We start from the raw sequence: 23624 nt of genomic DNA, 5'->3' as shown, positions 1-23624 counted from the left end.
AGGCGCCTGTAGTCCCAGCTACTCAGGAGGCAGAGGCAAGAGAATCTCTTGAGCCCAAGAGTTTGAGGTGGCTGTGAGCTGTAACTCCACAGTACTCTACCCAGGGTAACAGCTTGAGACTCTGTCTCAAAAAAAAAAAAAAAAAAAAAAAAATCCAAGTGCAAAACACTTGTAAAGAATGAAGTAAGAACCATTTGAAAACCCTATTACCTAAGGTCACTCACATTTTCCCAGAAATTTCTCTTTCCATAAATACTGTATGGGAATGAGAATGTACATATCTATGTTTATTTACATTTGGCCTCAATATAAAGGGTGTCCCGAAAGTTGCCATACATAAGGAAAATGGGAACTGTAGCTAAGTATACTTTTATTTACAAAATATTCATTACAAAATTTTATAAAGAGGTGGTCAAGATATGGAGAATATTTTGTAAAATTTTGTAATGAATATTTTATAAATAAAGGTTATGTTTTAAATACAATTTTCCAGTTTCCCTGACCTTTGGAACACCCACCATGTATATCCTGTTTGTCCCCAACAATATTCTCAACATCTTCTGTGTCAGTAAAAATGAAGCTACATCATTTTTAATGACTGTACACATTCCGTTGTATGGATATGCTATTATTTATTTAACGCTGAAGTATACATTAGGTGATGAACACTATTGTTCCTACTTGTCTACTCTTCATGTAAGAAATATCTATGGAGCATCTACCATGTGCCAGGCACTGTTCTAAGTACTAGTAATATAGTGATGAACAAAACAGATCTTTGGCTGAACAAAACAAGTACTTGACTGAATAAAGCCTAATTCCAATAGGGGAAACTAACAGTATGCAAGTAAATAAGACAAGAGTTTGAAAGAAGGATGAGTGCTAAGAAGGAATGAAAACAGGAACTGTATTAAAGGGCCGCGGCATTAGGAAGGTTGAGAACCACTGCTTTAGACAAAGTGGTCTGGGGAGAATTTTCTGCAGAGGTGACCTTGGAACAGAGGTCTGAAGACAGTCATGCACCAAGCAGGAGGTAAGAGCTGTCTAAGTAGAGGAAGAAGCAAGTACCAAGGACCTGAGGGAGGAAGCCATCTAGTATATTCTAGGTATCACAGGAATGCTGATTTGGCTTGAGGGCACTGACTGAGGGACAAAGGAACTAAGGTGAAATTGGAGAGGTAAGTGGGAGCCAGTAAATAGAGGCCTCATAGGTCAATGGACAGACTTCAGTGGTTACAAGACAGGATCTGATTTATGTTTCTAAAATATTGACTCTGAATACAATGCAGAGAAGGGAGCTCTGGGGGCAACAAGTGAGCAAAGATAGACTAGTCTGGAGATATTTTCTAGTCTAAAGAGAGAAGATGATACCTTGGGCAGTGGTGCCATCTAGAAAGAAATGGCTGGATGAGGACACATTGTGAAGATAAAAAAAGGGGAGAGGGTAAAAGAAGTGGAACAATCAAGGTGATTCTAGATTTGTAGCTTGAATAGCTAGGTAGACAGGGAAGAAAAAAGGGGGAGAGAAGCTAGTTTCAGCATACAGATCCTAAAATTGTTTGGTTAGATTTGTACGTAAATATTTTGGTTTGAGGGAACTAATGTAAATGTGGGTTTTTTTTAAATTTGGGTGTTCAGTTGTTCATTGCTAATATTAACTTTTGTGTTTTGAGCTTCTATCCTATCCTATTAAACAGGATGCTAAACTTGGTTATTAGTTCTAAGAGTTTTTGTAGATTTCTTGGGATTTTCTTTCTTTTTTTTTTTTTTTTTTTTTTTTTGAGACAGAGCCTCAAGCTGTGGCCCTCTGTAGATACCATGGCATTACAGCTCATAGCAACCTCCAACTCCTGAGCTTAAGCCTCCCAAGTAGCAGGGACTACAGGCACCCATCAAAATGCCCGTCTATTTTTTGGTTGTAATTGTCATTATTGTTTAGCAGGCCCAGGCTGGTGTATGTGGCTAGTGCCTTAGCGGCTTGAGCTACAGGCACTGAGTCTCCTTGGGATTTTCTTTGTAGACAATCCTGTCATCTATGAAGAAAGTTAGTTTTATTTCTTCCTTTCCAATCTGTATCCTCTGTTATACTTCTTTTTCTTGTTTTACTATACTGCATAGGCTTTCCAGGAGTCGCTCCTAATGTTAGGGGTAGAGCAGGCTCTTACCATCAAGTATGAAGCTTGCTATAAATTTTTTTTTTTTGCAGTTTTCAGCCGGGGCTGGCCGGCCACCTCTGGCATATGGGGCCCATGCCATACTCTGTTGAGCCACAGGCACTGCCCTGCTATAGATCTTTTGTAGATGCCCCGTATCAGGTTGAAGAAGTTCCTTTCTAAGTTTTCTGAGATTTTTAATCATAAATAGATGTTGAATTTTGTCAGAAGCTTTTTTTATCAGTTAATATGACAACGTAGGATTTTTTCCTTCTAGCCAATTAATAAATAATACATTGACTTTTTAAAAAATGTTGAACCAGCCTTCCATTACCAGGATAAACCACACTTGATCACCAAATTTGGGAAGTCTTAGCCATTTTTCCTTGAAATATTTTGTCTAGACTGTAGTCTTTCTTTTCTTTTGGACCTCTGTTCTGGTATTGTCCCACAAGTCACTAAGGCTCTGTTCAACTTTTAATTTTTTCTTCTATTGTTTACATTTGACAGTTTATATTGCTTTATTTTCATGTATACTGACTCTTTCCTTTGTCATTTCCATTTTGTTATTAAACTCATTTAGTAGATTTTTAAAACTTCAATTATTGAATTTTTTCTTATATCTCCATTTATTTCTTCTTCTTCTTTTTTTATTTTACTAAGACTTTCTAGCTTTCCATTTGTTTTTATTTTTGTGAAACAGAGTCTCACTATGTCACCCTGGGTAGAGTGTTGTGGCACCACAGCTCACAGCAACTTCAAACTCCTGGGCTTAAGCGATTCTCCTGCCTCAGCCTCCTAAGCAGCTGGAACCACAGGCGCCCACCACAACGTCTGGCTATTTTCTCATTGCTGTTTAGCTGGCCAGGGCCGGGCTTGAACCCGCCAGCCTCGGTGTATATGGCTGGTGCTGTAATATGCTATGGGCGCTGAATCCTACCTTTCCATTTGTTTTAATAGTCTTTGCCTTTACTTCGGGAAGCATTTTTATAATAGTTACTTCAAAATTTTTGTTAGATTATGCCAACATCTGCATCATCTCTCAGCATTGGCATCTGCTGATTTCCCACAAGAGTACAATTTTCCTGATTGTTGAGAACCGCTGCTTTAGGTCTTGTTTGAATCCAGTGGAGAATGTTGATAACTTTGTTTCAGCACAATTGACCAGGCTAGGTTCAGGCAGCAAGTTCTGCCTAGCCCCTCTGTGATTGTAGTTTCAATGTCAGTCCCACTTTCAATACTGTTCAGATGGGTCCTCTGTGCGCACCACCCAGTGCCCAGGCCGGGACTCAGGCAGTGTCAGTGGTCCGAAGGCCTTTGGTATGTTGTTTAGAATCCGATCCATGCATGTACTGCTCAAGTTAACCTAGAGTTCATAAATAACTTTACAAGGTGGTTCCTTGGGTCTTCCCTTCTTGGTAGTCTGGCCATAAAGCTGAGGCATGAGTTACCATATTCTGCCATGAATTTGGGATCAAATCTGTGCCCAAATCTGGGATCAAGCAGCAGGGAGGTAGAAAGAAAAGAAGCAACAAAATTGCAATCTACCCTCATGAGACTATACTTCCTTTAAACCTCTCTGTTTTAGGTGCTTGAAGACCCTATTACTGCCCCATCCCTACTACCACCACCACCATGGGATTTCCCAAGGGCTGGGGCAAGAGAGAACGCAGAAAAGAAAAAACAACCCTTGAGATAGCCCCCTTAGCCACCAATTTCTCAAATAGAGCTATCACTAGAAGTACTTCTTAGAGCTCTGTTTGTGCCCTGGTGTTCACTTCTGGGTTTTGGGTTGCCTGAGTCTAAGACATGAGACACAGAAGGAAAAATAGGAAAGTGACACCAGTTTGGTAATACACTGCATTCTGGTATTCTTCCCCAATCTATCTGCTACTATTTATGTTTTACAGTCCTCAAATAGTTGCTAAATGCATTCTGCCAGGCCATTAGCTGCATTCAGTGACAGAGATAAAATGAGTGTGCTCACTCTATCTTCCCTGGAAATGGAACATTTTTCCTACCTTTAATTACCCATGCTAATAGAAAGAAACTAAACTATGGATTAATTCTGAAGTTATTTTGCTAAGGTTCTAAAACTTTTTGGCAATGTGGCATGCCCCATGCTGTGTAAATTCTGCCCAAATAGAACAGTAATGTAGCCACTGTGAAGACCTCTGCCCAGCTACTCCCCAACACCATTCCCTTCAGGACTGACGCAAAGCATGAGAGAGCAAAACTACTGGCCTCCTGCCAATATTCCATGAGCACATGAATAAGGGAGGACTAGGTGTGGAGCTTAGCAGGTGTCGACAGGAAAGCTAAGAATCTGTCCTCATTTAAAGCTGACTTTAAATTGATTTGATCTATCTTCCAATAAGAAAGAATTAGGCAGAAAAATATCTGAATCCTCATTCTTTGCCAACTTTCCTGGGAACCATGTACAAACATGAGAGCTTTATCCCATGGTCCACAGTTATTTGCAGATTAAGTCCAAGGTCTTTTGATAACTCCAAGATAGATGAAAGCCAAAGACCAAAGTCCCCTTGAAAAATCACAAGAATATGGACTCTGGAGCCAGACTACTTAAGTTCTAAGTCCTGGCTCTGCCATGTCCTTGTTATTTGATGGTTAAATTACTTCAATTCTCTGTCCATCAGTTTCTTTAGCTGAAAAATGGGACAATAACAGTATCTATTTCAAAAGGTTGCTGTGAGACTTAAGTGAGTTAAGCACAAAAGTGGTTAAAACTCTATTTGACACAATATATGTTCTACAGATACTAGCTACCCCTCCTCCTCCTTCCTCAATATCCAGGCAAGCCCAGCCTAGAGTGCTACTTCCTAACCCTTCTGTTGTTAGGAACAGTGTGTCCATGCCCAACAACACAGATTATGCCCTTTGTATAAAAAAATTAAAATACATAGAAAAGTAATAAAATTTAAATGCACAGCTAACAAGATACTGTAAAATGGACACCCATGTAACTGTACTCAGGTCACTAAATATAACATATCAACATTCTAGAAGCTCCCATGTGCCCATCCCTCAATATATTCTCTCTTTTTTTTTTTCGTAGAGACAGAGTTTCACTTTATGGCCCTTGGTAGAGTGCCATGGCATCAGACAGCTCACAGCAACCTCCAGCTCCTGGGCTTAAGCGATTCTCTTGCCTCAAGAAGCTGGGACTACAGGCACCCGCCACAACGCCCAGCTGTTTTTTGGTTACAGTTTAGCCGGGGCCGGGTTTGAACCTGCCACCGTCAGTATATGGGGCCGGCGCCTTACCGACTGAGCCACAGGCGCCGCCCCAATATATTCTCTTGAACACCACCATCTTAGCTATTATAGAATTCAATTCCTTGTTTTTCTTTATTATTTTAATAATGAATTATGCATCTATACAAATATGGATTAATTTCATTTATTTTTTAATGTTATATAAAAGGAAAAACGAAGTATATACTCTGATCAATTTCTTTCACCCTACAATAAGTCTTTAAGTTTCATTGATGTTGTTGCATCTATCTGTAGTTTGCTCCTTTTTACTGTTCCCCACAGACCATAACACAGTTTGCATATTTATTCCATTGCCGTTAGGCATCTGGATTGTTTTTGGTTTCTGAAAATTATGAACAATGCTGTTGTTCATATTCTTATACACGTGTTTTGCACAGGTCCTCTGGTATATATAAACATCTATTTCTGTAGGGATTATACCTACAGAAGGAATTGCCAGGTCATGAGTTGTGTGTGTATATGCAAATTTAGCTAAGAGACTACCACAGTTGTTTCCAAAATCGTTTGTACTAATTTACCCTCCAACCAATGAAAACTCAGAGTTTCCACCATACCACATCTTATCCAGACTGGCACATTCTTATCCAGACTGGAATTGTCAAGCTTTCCCAATTTTGCTCTTTGGTAAATGTGTAGTGATATCTCACTAGGATTCTAATTTGAATTTCCCTGAGTACTAATGCAATCAAATACCTTTTCATAGGTTTACCTTCCATTTGAATTTCCTTTTTCGTGAAATGCCTTGTTCAAGTTTTTGCTTGCTTCTTTAGTGGATTGTTTCTTTATTTCTACTGAGTTTTGTAGTTTTGTTCGGAAACAAACTCCTTGTTGGTTATTTGTGCTGTCAGTATCTTTTTTCACCCTGGATTGTCTTTTCTCTCTCTTAATAGAATCTTCTGATTAATAGAAAATCTTAACTTTAATGTAATAAAACTGATGAATCTTTTCCTATATGAATAGATAACAACTTTTGGGTCTATTCAAGAATTCTAGGCTCGGCGCCTGTGGCTCAAGCAGCTAAGGCGCCAGCCACATACACCTGAGCTGGCGGGTTCGAATTCAGCCTGGGCCACCAAACAACAATGACAGCTGCAACCAAAAAATATCCAGGCATTGTGGTGGGTGCCTGTAGTCCCAGCTACTTGGGAGGCGGAGGCAGGAGAATCACTTGAGCCCAGGAGTTGGAGGTTGCTATGAGCTGTGATGCCACAGCACTCTACCCAGGGTGACAGCTTGAGGCTCTGTCTCCAAAAAAAAAAGAATTCTATCTGTCCACTGTATCTTAAAGTGATTTCTCTTGCCTCGGCACTTTGGTTGGGGGACACCTCTAGCATACAAGGTATGAGATAGAAAAATGTTAAGGGAAATAGTATGGTCTCTAGATTTGGACAGAGATGAATGTCCCTGGACAGAGTAATTCACATCTTTGAGCATTAGTTTCTTTATCTATAATTTAAGATGTCAAAGCTATTGTAAAGGTTGACTGAGAGCTGTATAGAGCATTCAACAAAGTGTTGGGACCCTGTTGCACTAAGCAAACAGTGATAGCTGTGATCACATTTCCTGAACATCTTTCCCTTGCCCATTCTGCAACAGCTGCCTAGACTTTGTGAAATATCATTCTATTGTATTTAAAGCCAGCAAAGTGAATCGCCTGCTTTCAACAGGCCAGCAAAGTCTCTCCCTGGTATTCATAGGCTGTACCTCATGATATGAGACCCACCTGACTTCATCTAAAAACACAGGATTGATGCATAGAGATGCTTTTCTCCCAAAGTATAGTCATTCTGGAGCTCTGAGATGACAGCAAGTCGAAGAATCAAAGCAGCCTCTCTTCCCACTAACTGCCAACAAGGACAGTGTTCTGCAGCAGATGAACTGCCCAGATGTGGAGAATTGAAATCCACTGGGCCTGGGTGGATCTAAGTCAAAGGGGCAGATGTGCCAATTTGTGTGTCCTGCACTGTGAACACAGGGAAGAGAGGGAGCGTGTCTGCCTACAGGTGTTTTGGCACGAGTGCACGAGTGCACGATAAAGCATAATGCTCCTCTCCTGGAAGGGCTCTGTACTAGAGTATATAGGGCATGCATGTAAACGTGTAATGAAGTGAATGTTCCCAGGGAACTGGGATGCTCCCACCTGCCTGGCATTCTTCTGGAGAACCCTGGTGGTTATCTGCTCCAATGTTCACAGAGCTGGGGGTCTCTCAGTGCCCTCTGCTCAGACTTTGAGACAGGACATGTACACAGAAAAGAGCAGCCCTTTTATATGAACCTGGTCAACTCTGCATGCAGGAGGAGCACCTACAGCAACTCCCCCTCAGAGCACGTGTTAAAGGAGCTGGAATGGGCCATATCCCTCTTCTGCTTCTTAGACCATGAGCCCTACATAGGCTTTTTAAGACTTCCCCACAACTCTGAGATATTCTATTTCCCTCGCTCCAAATTCCCCCTCCCCATTAGGCTCCACTAAAAATATGGCCAGTATTAAGTGCTAAAAAGATGACAGAAGGAAAAGAATTGGTACCTGAACCTAGTGCTTGTCCAGCGGAGTCAAAGGGAAGAACCACTGAATCTGTAACACAAGAGGACAAGTTCATTTCCTTTTCCTTCTCGTAGTGAAAAATAAAAACAAGCTCCTACCAGCTCTTCCCAAACCCTACCCCAAAGGATAGTCCACTGGAAGGAAATCAGCGCACAGCCAGCCTCCGTAGATCCATGCCCACCCATCTACTGGGCCAGGAGGCCCTGCCAAGCCTAGCACCCTTATCTCCTGCCACTGGAAGAAACATCTCAGGGCAGAGGCAGGCTCCAAATTCTTCAGAGGCACCTCCTGCTATATTAGGGTAACAAATTTACTCCATTTTCCTTCTCCTAGGGAAAATAAAATTAAAACAAAACAAAATTAAACTTCCCTCCTATAGCTGGTTAAAGGCACTGACATTTCCCCTTTGACCTCTTCCTTCTACTTATATACCCAATTGTTTATTATTTCTCCCCCCCCAAAAAATGTAAAGTGGCCTATAGACATTCACAGTATATGGCACAGTGGTTACAGCACCAGCCACATACACCAAGGGTGCCAGGTTCAAACCTGGCCTGGGCCAGCTAAACAACAATGACAACTGCAACAAAAAAATAGCCGGGCATTGTGGAGGGCACCAATAGTCCCAGCTACTTGGGAGGCTGAGGCAAGAGAACTGCTTAAGCCCAAGAGTTTAAGGTTGCTGTGAGCTGTGACGTTACCCCACTCTATCCAGGGCAACGTAGTGAGACTCTGTCTCAAAAAAAAAGAAATTTACAGTATAAGCTAGAATAAAAAATGAAGAAGTCAAAGAAAGAAATATTAGACAGTGGAGGAAATGTCAAAGAAAGAAATATTAGGGGCTGTGCCTGTGGCTCAAGGAGTAGGACGCTGGTCCCATATACCGAGGGTGGTGGGTTCAAACCCAGCCCTGGCCAAAAAAAAAAAAAAAAATAAGAAAGAAAGAAATATTAGATAGTGGAGGAAACATTAGTGCACAAAATGCATCCCATGAGGAACTACACAAACAATGCAGGTAAAATCAAGGAGAGTCTGAGTTTGCAAACAGGCAAAGGAAAAAGGAGGTGAACAGCAACAAGGTTCAGTACCCACAACACATCATTCATTCTTTCATTCATTCCGATGTTAACAGCAACAGACAGAGCATGGTGTCTGTCCTTATGCATCTCCCTGTTACCATCTAGGAGAGAAAAAAGTTACTAAAGAACAACATAGTTAACTAGAAAAGAGCAGAGAGTACTGTGAAAGTGTATATTAGGAACTGGATTGAGTGCAGAAGGAGAACGGGTGCTGGAGAGGGAAGTCTGCCCTGAAGAAGTGACACTGGAACTCACGGCTGAAGGGTAAGTGAGGGTCAAACCTGATGGAATGGAATGGGACATTCTAGGCAGAAAGAAGGCCTAGAATGGAGAGCAGAAGCAAGATGGAGTCTGGTCTTCACAGCAACTAAAAGACCAAAACACAAATGCAAACACTATACAGTCATCAGAGAGAACTTTCTTTTATGAATCTTACAAAGAGGACACTACATGATGTTGAAGATTGTACATTCTGCAACATTTCCATAATAAGTAGCTGTGGGGCGGCACCTGTAACTCAGTGGGTAGGGTTCAAACCCTGCCCGGGCCAGCTAAACAACAATGACAACAACAACAAAAAATAGCTGGGCTTCATGGCAGGTGCCTGTAGTCCCAGCTACTTGGGAGGCTGAGGCAAGAGAATCTCGTAAGCCCAAAAGTTTGAGGTTGCTGTGAGCTGTAATGCCATGGTACTCTATCGAGGGCAACACAATGAGACTGTCTCAAAAAATAAATAAATAAGTAGTTGTGAATCTTCTGTGGCTGTTTCTGTATGAGCCAATGCCAAGTGCTGGCATAAATCCAATGCATAGTTCAATAGAAACTACTATAAGAGGCATCAAGATAATCCAAGAGACCCAAGACCCAGAAGGCTCACACACTACAAAGGAATGTCCACTGGACACTTACAGGACCAGGGTCTACAGCCACATCACCACCCACTGGCATTCAACAACTATTTGTTGAATAACAATGAATAGAAAAATGAATGGATCACAAATATTTTTTCTCACAACCATGTTTAGTAAGAACTGAGCAGCAGAGAGGTAGATTCCATACTGCTAGTTAAGGGCAGATCCATGTGCTTTGAAATCTACCAAGGAAAAGGTAGGGTTGCCACTTTTTAACAAAAATGTAGAAGCACAATTAAGACACTTTGTTGAACAGACAGATGACCATCCTCTCTCATACAATCAGTATCTAACTCTTACAAACTCACTTTGTGTCTAACATTTCTCACCTCATCTGTCTCCCCACTTACTCTTGCTTTTAAAAAGAGCTTTATTAAGGTATAATTTACATACTAAAATTCACTCATTTTAAGTATATAATTCAATGATACTTAGAAAACTTACAGAGTTCTGGAATTATCACCACAATCCAATTTTAGAACATTTCCATCCCCCCGCCCCGAAAGTCCCCTCATGCCCATTCAAAATCACTCCTTGCTCCCCTCTCAGCCCCAGGCAGCCACTAAGTTACTTTCTGTCTCTACAGATAGGCTTGTCTGGACACCTGTCTATCCTCTTCTGCTGGGCCTGTTCTGATAGCCCTCAAGCCACACCTCTGCCTACAGTTTACTCCATTTCTATCCATCCTTTCCATTGGTTTCTCCAAAAAATATATCAGACTGTGTCTCTGCTCTTGAGTAAAGCCCTTCAGAGGCTTCCTGTGGCCTATAAGATAAAGTTCAGGCTCTGACGTTCAAGGCCTTCACCATTGGGCCTCATTTGCCACCTTTAATATACCTCTTGTTCCAGATACGACAAACCACTTATATTTCCCAAAGAGGTTATGTGCCTTCATTTCTTCAGATGTTGGACGTGCCGTCCTCTCTGTCTGTTTGCATTAGAAACCTCCATTTTTCCATTAAGACCTGACTTAATCAGCCCCTCTTCTTGAAGCCATCTCTGATCAGTTCTGCTCACTCCCTTCTTTAGGCCCTAATTGTAGTTTATTACAGCATTGGTTATACTGCATTATAATCCTTGCTTACTTTTCTTTTCCTCTCATTAAACTGAATGTTCTCTGAGGACAAGGATCACATATTTACATTGAGGCTCTGACACCTAGCTCAGTGACTGACATATAGACCAGAGGTCCTCAAACTTTTTAAACAGGGGGCCAGTTCACTGTCCCTCAGACCATTGGAGGGCCGGACTATAGTTAAAAAAAAAAAAAAAAATTCCTATGCACACTGCACATATCTTGTTTTGAAGTAAAAAAACAAAACGGGAACAAATACAATCACATCGCTTCATGTGGCCCACGGGCCTTAATTTGAGGACCCCCTGATGTAGACAGTGGTCAGTATATTTATAAGAAAGAAACTAGTAAATATCCTTGCTTTCTGTCAAAGGTGATGTTATCTGAGTGATATTTCAGAAGATGGGGAGAAAAATCCATTTTGAGTATTGACTCTGATTCAGTTCAAGTCAGTCCTAACCTGTCCTTATACTGCAAATCTTCAGGGGTTCAAGCCTGGCCTCATCCTAGGAAGATAAAAGCACTCACACAGAGTTGCTCAGCCCAGAAGGGAGGAGAAAAGCACTCTTGGCGCTTTCTAATGGAGAGATCACATTCCCCTGAAGAAAACTGGGTGGGGACGGAATGCTGAGGGTGGACTGCTCAAAGGAACAATAAAAAAAAAAAAGCATCTCAAATTTTTATTGCCATTCAGAAGTATTTTTCCAATCACAATTTACCTTCTTTATACTCACAAGAAGTCCTGATATAATCTTTTAAACTTTTTGATCAAAATATAAAGAAAAAAGGCTAGAAGTAATAAAACACTTAAACTTAAAAGACCAAAAAACACTAAAACTTAACTAAGACCAAAAAAAGAAAAAGATCAAAAAAAGAAAAAGAAAAACCAAATGTCCAGGTTGTTTCTGGATAGTAGAATTACATGTTTATTCCTTGTATTTTTGCAAAATTTTTACAGCAAATGTATTACTTTTATCCTGAGGAGAAAAAAAGTTAAAGGGGGCGGCGCCTGTGCAAAGAGTCAAAGTCTTTGCAAATATTATTTCCAGTGATAGTGTAATGCTCCTAAAAGCTTGTGTCTTTAATCCTCAGAAGATACAAGTGAGAGAGCAGAAATTTTGTGAGGAAGTTAGTGACATATTCATGTTTTGTGTAAGTTCTGATGACTTTTGCTTTGAGCAGTAAAGGCACAGACTTCAGAAACAGTCTGGCCATTCATTATTTGTGTTTATTCTAAAGGATATAAGATTATTTTAGTAATAAACCACTTTGACAGCTAACGGGAAAACTTAGTCCTCAACAAATTGAAAAGTTTGCTTTGCACAAAACAGAGCAAGAATATCCAGACTTCTCCATCTGAAGTTAACAAATATGTCATTTTTACTTACAGTGTCCCAGGTTCCAGCTGTTTCTGGCTCCCAGGCTGGAGGCAGCCATGTGGTGTGCTATACAAGTGACTACATGGAATCCCAGATCAAAATACAGCAGAGCCTTGCTGCACATGACTCTGTTCAATGAGAAAACCTAGAATTTACTGGAAGTCTTTTATTATGGTCAGATGTTTCCTGTGTCTGATTTTTGAAGAGGAATAAAAGGAATGTAAAGGTAGTATGAAGGGACTCAGTCTTTCCAGTCATTAGAGAGGTCTCCACAGCACAAATGATGCCATGAACAAGTTGCATGCATTTTGGATACTGTGTCTGTCGGGCACACAGTCAACACATATCTTCCACCATCCACCATGGGGAAGCCCTAGAGGTGTAATAAAAAAAATTGTTCCTCAAGTAGCTTGCAACCTGGCAAGTAAAATAAAAACACATGTAAAGATAAGCATGATACAGGGGGATAGAAAGAGTAAGGAGGGAGATTTCACTTTGTTCATTTAACGGATATTTATTGAGCAACTACCACATGCCAGGCTTAAGTAGGCACACAATCGTAAGAGCAAGAATGTTCCTATTCCCAAGGAATGTGTATGTTAGTCAGGGAGATAGAAAAACAAATAAATAAAATCAACAAAATAATTTTAGACAGTGATGAGAAGTATGAAGAATATTAAACCATGTGACAGAGACCAAGGATAGACATACAGGCAATATACCAGGTAGGGCGTTTCAGGAAGGTGGCTCTGGAAAGGGGACCTATGGGTAAAGACCTGGAGACAAGAGCCAGCTAGGAACTGATGAAGGGGAAGAGAGGTCTAGGCAGTAGGAAAAGCAGATGCAGCAACCAAGAGGCCAGAGGGGCCAGCATTGCTGCAGCACAGAGCAGAGAGAGCAGGAGGGCAGGGAAATTAGGTCAGAGAGGAAGATACTGACAGACATCTACCTTCTATTTCATTAGCAAGGAGAAGTCCTGCTTAAAACCACGGGAGTAATAGATCTGATTCGTATTTTTTTTTTTTTTTTTTTGTAGAGACAGAGTTTCACTTTATCGCCCTCAGTAGAGTGCCGTGGCCTCACACAGCTCACAGCAACCTCCAACTCCTGGGTTTAAGCGATTCTCTTCCCTCAGCCTCCCGAGTAGCTGGGACTACAGGCACCCGCCACAACGCCCGGCTATTTTTTGGTTGCAGTTTGGCTGGGGCCGGGTTTGAACCCGCCACCCTCGGTATATGGGGCCGGCGCCCTACTCACTGAGCCACAGGCGCCACCCATGATTCGTATTTTTAAATATAAACTTTGACTGCTATGTGGGAATAGCAGAATTGATTATTCTGGCAATAGAGTAAAAGGTAGACGAGGAGAGAGAGACTGAAGGCAGGGAGATTGCTCAGGAGGAGAATGCAACACTCCAGATGAGAAGTGCTGGTGGAGTGAACCAAAGCAGTGGTTGCGGGAATAGAGGAAAAAGGATGAACACTGAATATGTTAAAAAGAGAAAGCTTCAGGCCTTAGTGACTGATGTGACACAAGTAAGAGATAAGAAGGAAGAAGGATTATGCCCACAGTGTGGGCTTGGATAAATAGCTATTGCCTGTTGCTTAGGGAAGAGTGTGCTGCGTCTAAACCACATGACCCTGCCTCTCCTCTGGCCACTGGTGACTAGACCATGCTGGTTACCTGACTAAAGGGAAGGCAATTCATAGAATGATCACCCATCTACGAGGTAGACAGGGTCTATCTTTTAGAGATTGATTGGTCGATTGATTTTTGAGGCAGAGTCTCACTCTGTCACCCTGGATAGAGTATCGTTGTGTCATAGCTCATAGCAACCTCAAATTCTTGGCTCAAGAGAGCCTCTTCCCTAAGCCTCCCAAGTAGCTGGGACCTATAGGCACCTGTCACAACACCCAGCTAGTTTATCTATTTTTAGTAGAGATGGGGTCTTGCTCTGGCTCAGGCTGGCCTCGAAAGCCTGAGCTCAGGTGATCCACCCACCTCAGCTTCCCAGAGTGCTGGGATTACAGGCATGAGCCACCAGTGCCCAGCCTATGTTCCAGAGATTTAAACTGAGAATAAATTGAGAAGCCCAGAGAAGTGGAGGGCTGGCAGGAGATACAAGCAGACAGACAAAGAATAGCAGAGACTTAGGTGCCACAGCTGGGCTGAATGCTGGATCAGGGCCCACATTAGTGGTAAAGCATCAGCGAGAAGAGTCACAACCCTGCTGTTGAGGGCAACAAGACAACTTAAAGGGCTGCCTTAGATTCAGAACATTCTCCCAGTTTCGATCTCTGTGCCGTCTACCTATACCGCAGATGGATTATCTTTCACAAGGCCTTGGGGCTTAGCTTTCCCCCAGTTCCCTTAAGGCCTGGCCTATAGCTGAAATTCTTTACATGTTTCTCACCATCCTGGAGCTGTCTGCAGTCTGAGCTGCCTCCTCTACCTTCCAAGCCTATCACTTTAATTGGCACCAAGCACAGCTCACCTGGGGGATCTGAGTCTCAGAAGAAGTAGAGGCCCCACCTGGACCATGGGTCTAAGCTGTGCTCTTCAATCTTGAAAGAGCCCTCAACTGAAGTAAAAGAAGATGGCGGCCGAGTAACAGCTTCCCTACAATTGGGCACCGTGAGTCTGGGGACATAAGACTCCAGGCATCTCTCGCTGGTGCGATCTACCTATAATCATCCCTTTGAGGACACAGGGAGTCAGCGAGAGACTTCTGGACCCCCAAGAGAGGAGGACAAAAACAGTGGAAAACTGTTGCGTGTGTTCGATCAGTCTAATCCCATCGGCAGCTGTAAGTACAGCAGCAGTGAGACTGCAAACTGGAAAGGCCATACCTGTGAGTTGTTTTGGTGTTTCTGGACTTAGCACTCAGTTGAACTGCCGTGGGAAGAGCTTGGGCAGGAGTGAAGAGAACTTTGGGTGTTGTCTAGGGCCCCAGACTGAGCCGCTGAGCCAGATGGAGTAATAGTGTTCAGCTGTGGGCCACAGGGAGCCATTATGAGAGAACTGCCCCAGCAAGCTCCACCCTCAGGGTTACAGAGCAAGGATCAGGTGGGAACTAGTAAGCTAGTGACTGAGCAGCCTAAAGGCGGGGACTGAGCCGCCTTACAGCCTTAACCCTCAGGGGCAGAGTGAGACCGGTTTTGGCAAACTGGGTAAGTGGATAGCCACTTTAGCAGTGATCCCAGTGACAAGCACTATCCCGGGAAAGCTTCTGCTTGGCCAAGTTGAGAAGTTTAAAGTGCCTTTTAAGAGGGCTGAAGAGAGAATAAGGGTCACCACCCTGTGGGGTTTGAGAAATCAGGGGAGGCTTCCAGTCGTATCAGCATTGTGATTAACATCTCATACCCCAGAAAAGAACCTGTTGCCCACACAATATTTAACAAGATACATATACTGCCATGTTTGGGGATTTTTTGTTTGTTTGTTTGTTTTTTGTTGGTGTTATTGTTTTGTTTTTTCATTTCAACCTTTTCCCTACAGATTTTTTTCTTTTCTTTTTTTTCTTTCTTTTCTTTCTCCATTTTTCTAGTTTAAATACAATTTCCAATTGCTACCTTTTTCAATAATTAGAACTTCATTTTTGCTAGTGTTTCTACCCCTATTATTTGGTCTTCAACAAATTTTATCCCGTAAAGTTTTCTGTTTGCTTGTTTTGGTTTGATTTATAGCATTTTTGTCTTTCCTATCTGCTTGCTGGAGGTGGGGTACTGTGTCAGATCAGGTTAGCAAAGACCTGCTGACCTCAAGGGAACCACCCAAGTGGGCACATCCAGAGGTTGGGGTTTTTTTAAGGTTGTGTCAAAGTACCCTACTGTACACCTATATTGCTCTCTCGCCCTCTTTCTGTGCCTCTCTTCTTTTTGTCAATATTCCCTTTTACCCACCCCTTCTCCTTTCTCTATTTTCTTTTCTTTCTTTCTTTCTCTTTCTTTTATCCTTTCTTGCTCTTCAACCTTCTCATCCTTCTGGTCCTGTACCAAAATGACTCATCAAAACCCTAGTCCACAGGCATGGCAACTTAAAGAACAAGAGGAAGTGAAAAAAAAATTAGGGCAAGGAAACAGATAAAAGAAATCACTCATGAGGAAGAATCAGCAGAAAACTCCAGGCAACATGAAGAACTAGTCCAGAGCAAACCCTCTAAGGGACCATGAGGTAGCTACCTATAAAGGATTCCACCTATAAAGAAATGTTAGGAATGACAGTAAGGGAATTTAGAATACACATGATGAAAACAATGAAGGAAACGGCTAATAAAGTGGAAAATAACCAAAAGGAAATCCAAAAACAGAATCAAATAAGAGATGAATGATATGAAGAATATAGAAAGGACATAGCAGAGCTGAAGGACTGAAGCAGTCAATTAGGGAACTTAAAGATGCAATAGAAATATCAGCAACAGGTTAGACCATGCAGAAGAAAGAATCTCGGAGGTAGAGAACAAAGTTCTTGAGATAACTCAGATAGTTAAAGAGGCAGAAAAGAAGAGCGAGAAAGTAGAACGCTCACTGACAGAATTATGGGACTTTATGAAGCATTCCAACATACGAGTTATAGGTATCCCAGAAGGGGAAAATGAATGCCTCAGGGTAATGGAAGCCATACTAGAGTATATTATAAATGAAAATTTCCCAAATATCACCGAAGATTCTGACAAGCTTCTTTCAGGAGGGATATTGGACCCCAGGTCGCCTCAACTCTAACTGAGCTTCTCTAAGACATATTGTGACGAACCTGTCCAAAGTCAAGATAAAATAAAAGATTCTTCAAGCTGCCAGGAGTAAGCGCCAGTTGACCTACAGGGGCAAATTCATCAGAATGACTGCAGACTTCTCTAATGAAACTTTCCAAGCAAGGAGACAATGGTCATCTACCTTTAATCTACTTAAACCCAGAATTCTATATCCTGCTAAGCTAAGCTTTAAAATTGACAGAGAAATCAACTCATTTACGGATATACAAACATTGAGGAAATTTGCCACAACAAGACCAGTTCTACAGGAAATACTTCAACCTGTTCTACACACTGACCATCACAATGGATCAGCAGCATAGTAAGACCTCAGAAAAAGGAAAGAACCAAACTTCCACACTGATGTAAAAGATAAAACTAAGCAATGGACTCTCACAAAATAAGATGACTAGAACACTACCACACTTCTCAATTATCTCAATAAATGTTAGTGGCTTGAATTCCCCACTGAAGAGACATAGATTGACTGACTAGATCAAAAAACACAAGCCATCCATTTTCTGTCTACAGGAAACACACCTGGCTTCAAAAGACAAATTAAAACTCCAACTTAAGGGTTGGAAGACAATTTTTCAGGCAAATGGAAGTCAGAAGAAAAGAGGAGTTGCAATCTTATTTTCAGATACATGTGGATTTAAAGCAACTAAAGTCAAAAAAGACAAAGATGGTCACTTTATATTGGTCAAGGAAAAAATACAACAAGAAGACGTTTCAATTCTAAATATTTATGCACCCAATTTAAATGCTCCCGGATTCTTGAAACAGACCTTACTCAGTCTGAGCAATATGATATCTGATAATACCATAATAACAGGGGGCGTTAAACACTCCTCTTACAGAGCTGGACAGATCTTCTAAACAGAAACTAAAGATATGAGAGATTTAAATGAGACCCTAGAACAACTGTGCTTGATAGACGCATATAGAACACTCCATCCCAAAGACAAAGAATATACATTCTTCTCATCACCCCATGGAACATTCTCCAAAATTGATCATATCCTGGGACACAAAACAAACCTCAACAGAATAAAAAGAATTGAAATTTTACCTTGTATCTTCTCAGACCATAAGGCACTAAAGATGGAACTCAACTCTAACAAAAACGCTCGACCCCACACAAAGGCATGGAAATTAAACAACCTTCTGTTGAATGACAGATGGGTGCAGGAAGAAATAAAACAGGAAATCATTAACTTCCTTGAGCATAACAACAATGAAGACACAAGCTACCAAAACCTACGGGATACTGCAAAAGCAGTTTTGAGAGGAAAATTTATCACTTTAGATGCCTACATTCGAAAAACAGAAAGAGAGCGCATCAACAATCTCACGAGAGATCTTATGGAATTGGAAAAAGAAGAACAATCTAAGTCTAACCCCAGTAGAAAAAAAGAAATATCCAAAATCAAATCAGAGATCAATGAAATTGAAAACAAAAGAATCATTCAGAAAATTAATGAAACAAGGAGTTGGTTTTTTGAAAAAATAAATAAAATAGATAAACCTTTGGCCAGACTAACTAGAAATAGAGAAGTAAAATTTCTAGTAACCTCAATCAGAAATGATAAAGGGGAAATAACAATTGATCCCACAGAGATACAAGAGACCATCTCTGAATACTACCAGAAACTCTATGCCCAGAAATTTGACAATGTGAAGGAAATGGTTCAACTTTTGGAATCACACCCTCTCCCTAGACTTAGCCAGGAAGAAATAGAGCTCCTGGACAGACCAATTTCAAGCACTGAGATTAAAGAAACAATAAAAAAGCTTCCAACCAAAATATGCCCTGGTCCAGATGGCTTCACACCAGAATTCTATCACCTTCAAGAAGAGCTTACTCCTATACTGTAGAAATTATTCCAAAAAATGAGGAGGAAGGAATCTTCCCCAAACACATTCTATGAAGCAAACATCATCCTGATACCAAAAACCAAGAAAAGAACCAACTAAAAAGGAGAATTTCAGACCAATCTCACTCATGAATATAGATGCAAAAATTAACCACTGTGATAAAAATGTGTCAAATGGTTTATGAAGTGAGTGTATGATGCCCCATGATCATATCATTGTATACAGTTATGATTTAATAAAAAAAATAAATAAATAAATAAATAAATAAAAAATTCTCAATAAAATCCTAGCTAACAGATTACAGCTTATCATCAAAAAAGTCATTCATCATGATCAAGTAGGCTTCATCCCAGGGATGCAAGGCTGGTTTAACATACGCAAGTCCATAAACGTTATCCACCATATTAACAGAGGCAAAAATAAAGATCACATGATCCTCTCAATAGATGCAGAAAAAGCATTCGATAAAATCCAGCATCCTTTTCTAATTAGAACACTGAAGAGTATAGGCATAGGTGGCACATTTCTGAAACTGATTGAAGCTATCTATGACAAACCCACAGCTAATATTTTTCTGAATGGAGTAAAACTGAAAGCTTTTCCTCTTAGAACTGGAACCAGACAAGGTTGTCCTCTGTCACCTTTACTATTCAACATAGTGCTGGAAGTTCTAGCCAATACAATTAGGCAAGACAAGGAAATAAAGGGAATCCAAATGGGAGCAGAGGAGGTCAAACTCTCCCTCTTTGCTGACCACATGATCTTATACTTAGAGAATCCCAAAGACTCAACCACAAGACTCCTGGAAGTCATCAAAAAATACAGTAATGTCTCAGGATATAAAATCAATGTCCACAAGTCAGTAGTCTTTGTATACACCAGTAACAGTCAAGGTGAGAAGCTAATTAAGGACACAACTCCCTTCACCATAGTTTCAAAGAAAATGAAATACCTAGGAATATACCTAATGAAGGAGGTGAAGGACTTCTATAAAGAAAATTATGAAATCCTAAGAAAGGAAATAGTAGAGGATATTAACAAATGGAAGAACATACCATGCTCATGCCTGGGAATAATCAACATTGTTAAAATGTCTATACTTCCCAAAGCAATCTACCTATTCAATGCCATTCCTATCAAAATACCAACATCGTACTTTCAAGATTTGGAGAAAATGATTCTGCGTTTTTTATGGAACCAGAAAAAAACCCGTATAGCTAAGGCAGTTCTTAGTAATAAAAATAAAGCTGGGGGCATCAGCATACCAGATATTAGTCTGTACGACAAAGCCATAGTGGTCAAGACAGCATGGTACTGGCACAAAAACAGACATAGACACTTGGAATCGAATAGAAAACCAAGAAATGAAACTAACATCTTACAACCACCTAATCCTTGATAAACCAAACAAAAACATACCTTGGGGGAAAGACTCCCTATTCAATAAATGGTATTGGGAGAACTGGATATCCACATTAAAAGACTAAAACTGGACCCACACCTTTCCCCACTCAAAAAAATTGATTCAAGATGGATAAAGGACTTAAATTTAAGGCATGAAACAATAAAATTCCTCAAAGAAAGCATAGGAAAAACACTGGAATATATTGGCCTAGGGAAAGACTTCATGAAGAAGACTGCCATGGCAATTGCAACAACAACAAAAATAAACAAATGGGACTTCATTAAACTGAAAAGCTTCTGTACAGCCAGGGAGACAACAACCAAAGCAAAGAGACAACCTACACAATGGGAAAGGATATTTGCATATTTTGAATCAGACAAAAGCTTGATAACTAGGATGTATAGAGAATTCAAATTAATCCACATGAAGAAAGCCAACAATCCTTTATATCAATGGGCAAGAGACATGAATAGAACCTTCTCTAAAGAAGACAGACGAATGGCTAGCAAACACATGAAAAAATGTTCATCATCTCTATATATTAGAGAAATGCAAATCAAAACCACCCTAAGATACTATTTAACCCCAGCAAGAATGGCCCACATCACAAAATCTCAAAACTGCAGATGCTGGCATGGATGTGGAGAGAAGGGAACACTTTTACACTGCTGGTGGGACTGCAAACTAGTACAACCTTTTTGGAAGGAAGTATGGAGAAACCTCAAAGCACTCAAGCTAGACCTCCCATTTGATCCTGCAATCCCATTACTGGGCATCTACCCAGAAGGAAAAAAATCCTTTTATCATAAGGACCCTTATACTAGACTGTTTATTGCAGCTCAATTTACAATCGCCAAAATGTGGAAACAGCCTAAATGCCCACCAACCCAGGAATGGATTAACAAGCTGTGGTATATGTACACCACGGAATACTATTCAGCCATTAAAAAAATGGAGACTTTATATCCTTTGTATTAACCTGGATGGACGTGGAAGACATTATTCTTAGTAAAGCATCACAAGAATGGAGAAGCATGAATCCTATGTACTCAATTTTGATATGAGGACAATTAATGACAATTAAGGTCATGGTGGGGGTGGGGGAAGGGGAGAGCAGAGAGAGAAAGAAGGAGGGAGGGGTGGGGAAAGGAAAAGCAGAGAGAGGGAAGGAGGGAGGGGGTTGGGCCTTGGTGTGTGCTACACCTTTTGGGGGCAAGACACAATTGCAAGAGGGACTTTACCTAACAAATGCAATCAGTGTACCTGGCTTATTATACCCTCAATGAATCCCCAACAATAAGAAAAAGAAAGAAAGAAGGAACTTTGGGGTTTTATGTTTATTAACTGAACTGATACTCTAATGGTCACACAGCCACCTGTTTCTTGTTCTACTTTCTCAATTATTTAGATCCTGGTGGGATCTGAGCCCTAGTCTTGTTCCCTCAAATTCCTGCCCCCCAACTCCAATCTCAACCAAACAAAACCTGACTGAGTAAATGAGATTACTGACAATAGAGAAAAAAAAAACTGGGAAGAGGAAATAAAACACAACCATTAATTTAGGGGGATGTATGGAAGAGCAAATACTAAAGTAATCAGAGATAGGAGCCGCAGAACAGAGGAGGCCAGAAGATGGGAGAATTGATTAGTTAAATAAAGAAGAAGCATTTAAATGTGACAGAAGGTTGGAAGAAGCTGATGGATGAAAAGATAAAACAGAATTATTCACTGGCTGGACATTCGTAACTTTAATAGGAATGATTTTTGTACAACGATCTTATTGCAAGGTTTCAGCTGTCGATGTAGTAGACTTACTTAAAGAAGTTTCTGGTTAGATTTATATCACTAATTTAACTTACCACATACTCAGTACACAGAGTTCTCGATAAACTCAAGGGACTGTATGAAAAGATCAGACATGATCCCTGACATCAAAGAGTTTATGAGCTCTCAGAGGGATACAAGTAACTATATTACAAGCCTCCAGAGAAGTCACTGTGGAAGTTCAGAAGCAAGGGGGAATATTTGGCTGGGACAAAGTGGGGAGATGAGGAGGAGACAGTGTTTGTGCTGGTGAGAGATGACCTTACAGATAGGCCGTACTAGCAGGGTGGCAACAGCTAAAGAAAGGCACTGAAGCATGGAAAGTGAGAGGTGTGTGGTTTCAGGAAGGTAAAATCATACCTAATTAATGTATTAGAGTTTCTTTTAGGTGGTAAAAATGCATGTGACTAAAACGGAACCAGTCAATACCGTCTGTTTAGACTTTCAAAAAAAGGCTTTGACACATCAAAGACTATTTTTAAAAAGTGAGTCACCATGAAATTGAGGAAGAAACTGCTATGTCATGCCAGGAGACAAAAGGCACTTGGCTCAGGATCAGGGGCAGGATGCCCACGGGGCATCAGCACCACAAGGATACCAGGAAGTCTGGGAGTTGCTGAGGTTCTACTAGCCACTGCCCTCTAAGACGGTGGGGGGCTAGGAGGGTGGCCCTTCTTACAAACCCCTGTGTGTGGAACAGAAGCAGCTAGAATGAAAATCAACTAGGCGTGTGCTGAAACTGGGAGTCAGAGGGTAGAGATGAGGTTTGGAGCTCTGAAGGCATGGGAAGAGTTTTAGGACAGCCACTCCAGATATAGGAAAGGAACTGATGAAGGAAATACATTAGTCGCCAAGCACTGATTAGGCCCAGTCTGAAATTAGGGTGGGTGGGGGTGGGGAGGGTGTCAGTGTGGGTAGCCTTTCTACTGACTCTCAAATAACAGCCCAAGAGCACAATTTGAGAGACAGATGGGCCGACTTGGTCATGGCTGGGTATTAGCGGATCATTTTCTGGAGGACAAGGGGTAAGGAATTGTAAGGGGCCAGTCTGGGTGAGTAGCGATGGAAGGGAAGTCAGCAAAGGCTAAACTTTGGGAGGGCGGAAAGCCAGCAATGCAGAACAGGTCAAGGGCCGGGACCCTGTAGGTTGGCTGATGGCATAGCACAGAGGACAAGGTGTGTGCTTTGAACCAGGCCACCAAGGTGCTCATCTGGGCTCTGATGTTTTTTCTACTATATGACTTTGAACCAGTTACTTAATCTTGCTGAGCCTTATCCATGTCCAAAAACTCTTCTTGGAACCCCATGATATTAGACAGCATTAGAAC

At 41.1% G+C, this 23624-nt stretch overlaps 1 protein-coding gene across 7 annotated transcripts in view; it reads right to left on the bottom strand.

The window, feature by feature from the left end:
• Positions 1–23624, bottom strand: part of ST3GAL3 (ST3 beta-galactoside alpha-2,3-sialyltransferase 3) — a 274394-nt gene that overhangs the window by 174190 nt on the left and 76580 nt on the right. For 5 of the 7 annotated variants that reach the window (XM_053575920.1, XM_053575919.1, XM_053575926.1 and 2 more), the window contains one exon: positions 7978–8025. The exons of the other annotated variants lie outside the window; for them this stretch is intronic. In XM_053575920.1, coding sequence (XP_053431895.1) covers positions 7978–8025 — 48 coding nt within the window. The remainder of the gene's footprint in view (positions 1–7977; positions 8026–23624) is intronic. 7 annotated transcript variants of the gene reach the window in all.

The sequence above is a fragment of the Nycticebus coucang genome, chromosome 22 (assembly GCF_027406575.1).
Source record: "Nycticebus coucang isolate mNycCou1 chromosome 22, mNycCou1.pri, whole genome shotgun sequence".
Taxonomy (NCBI): domain Eukaryota; kingdom Metazoa; phylum Chordata; class Mammalia; order Primates; family Lorisidae; genus Nycticebus; species Nycticebus coucang.
Note: the sequence above shows the minus strand (reverse complement) of the source record. Positions and strands in the feature narration are given on the sequence as shown.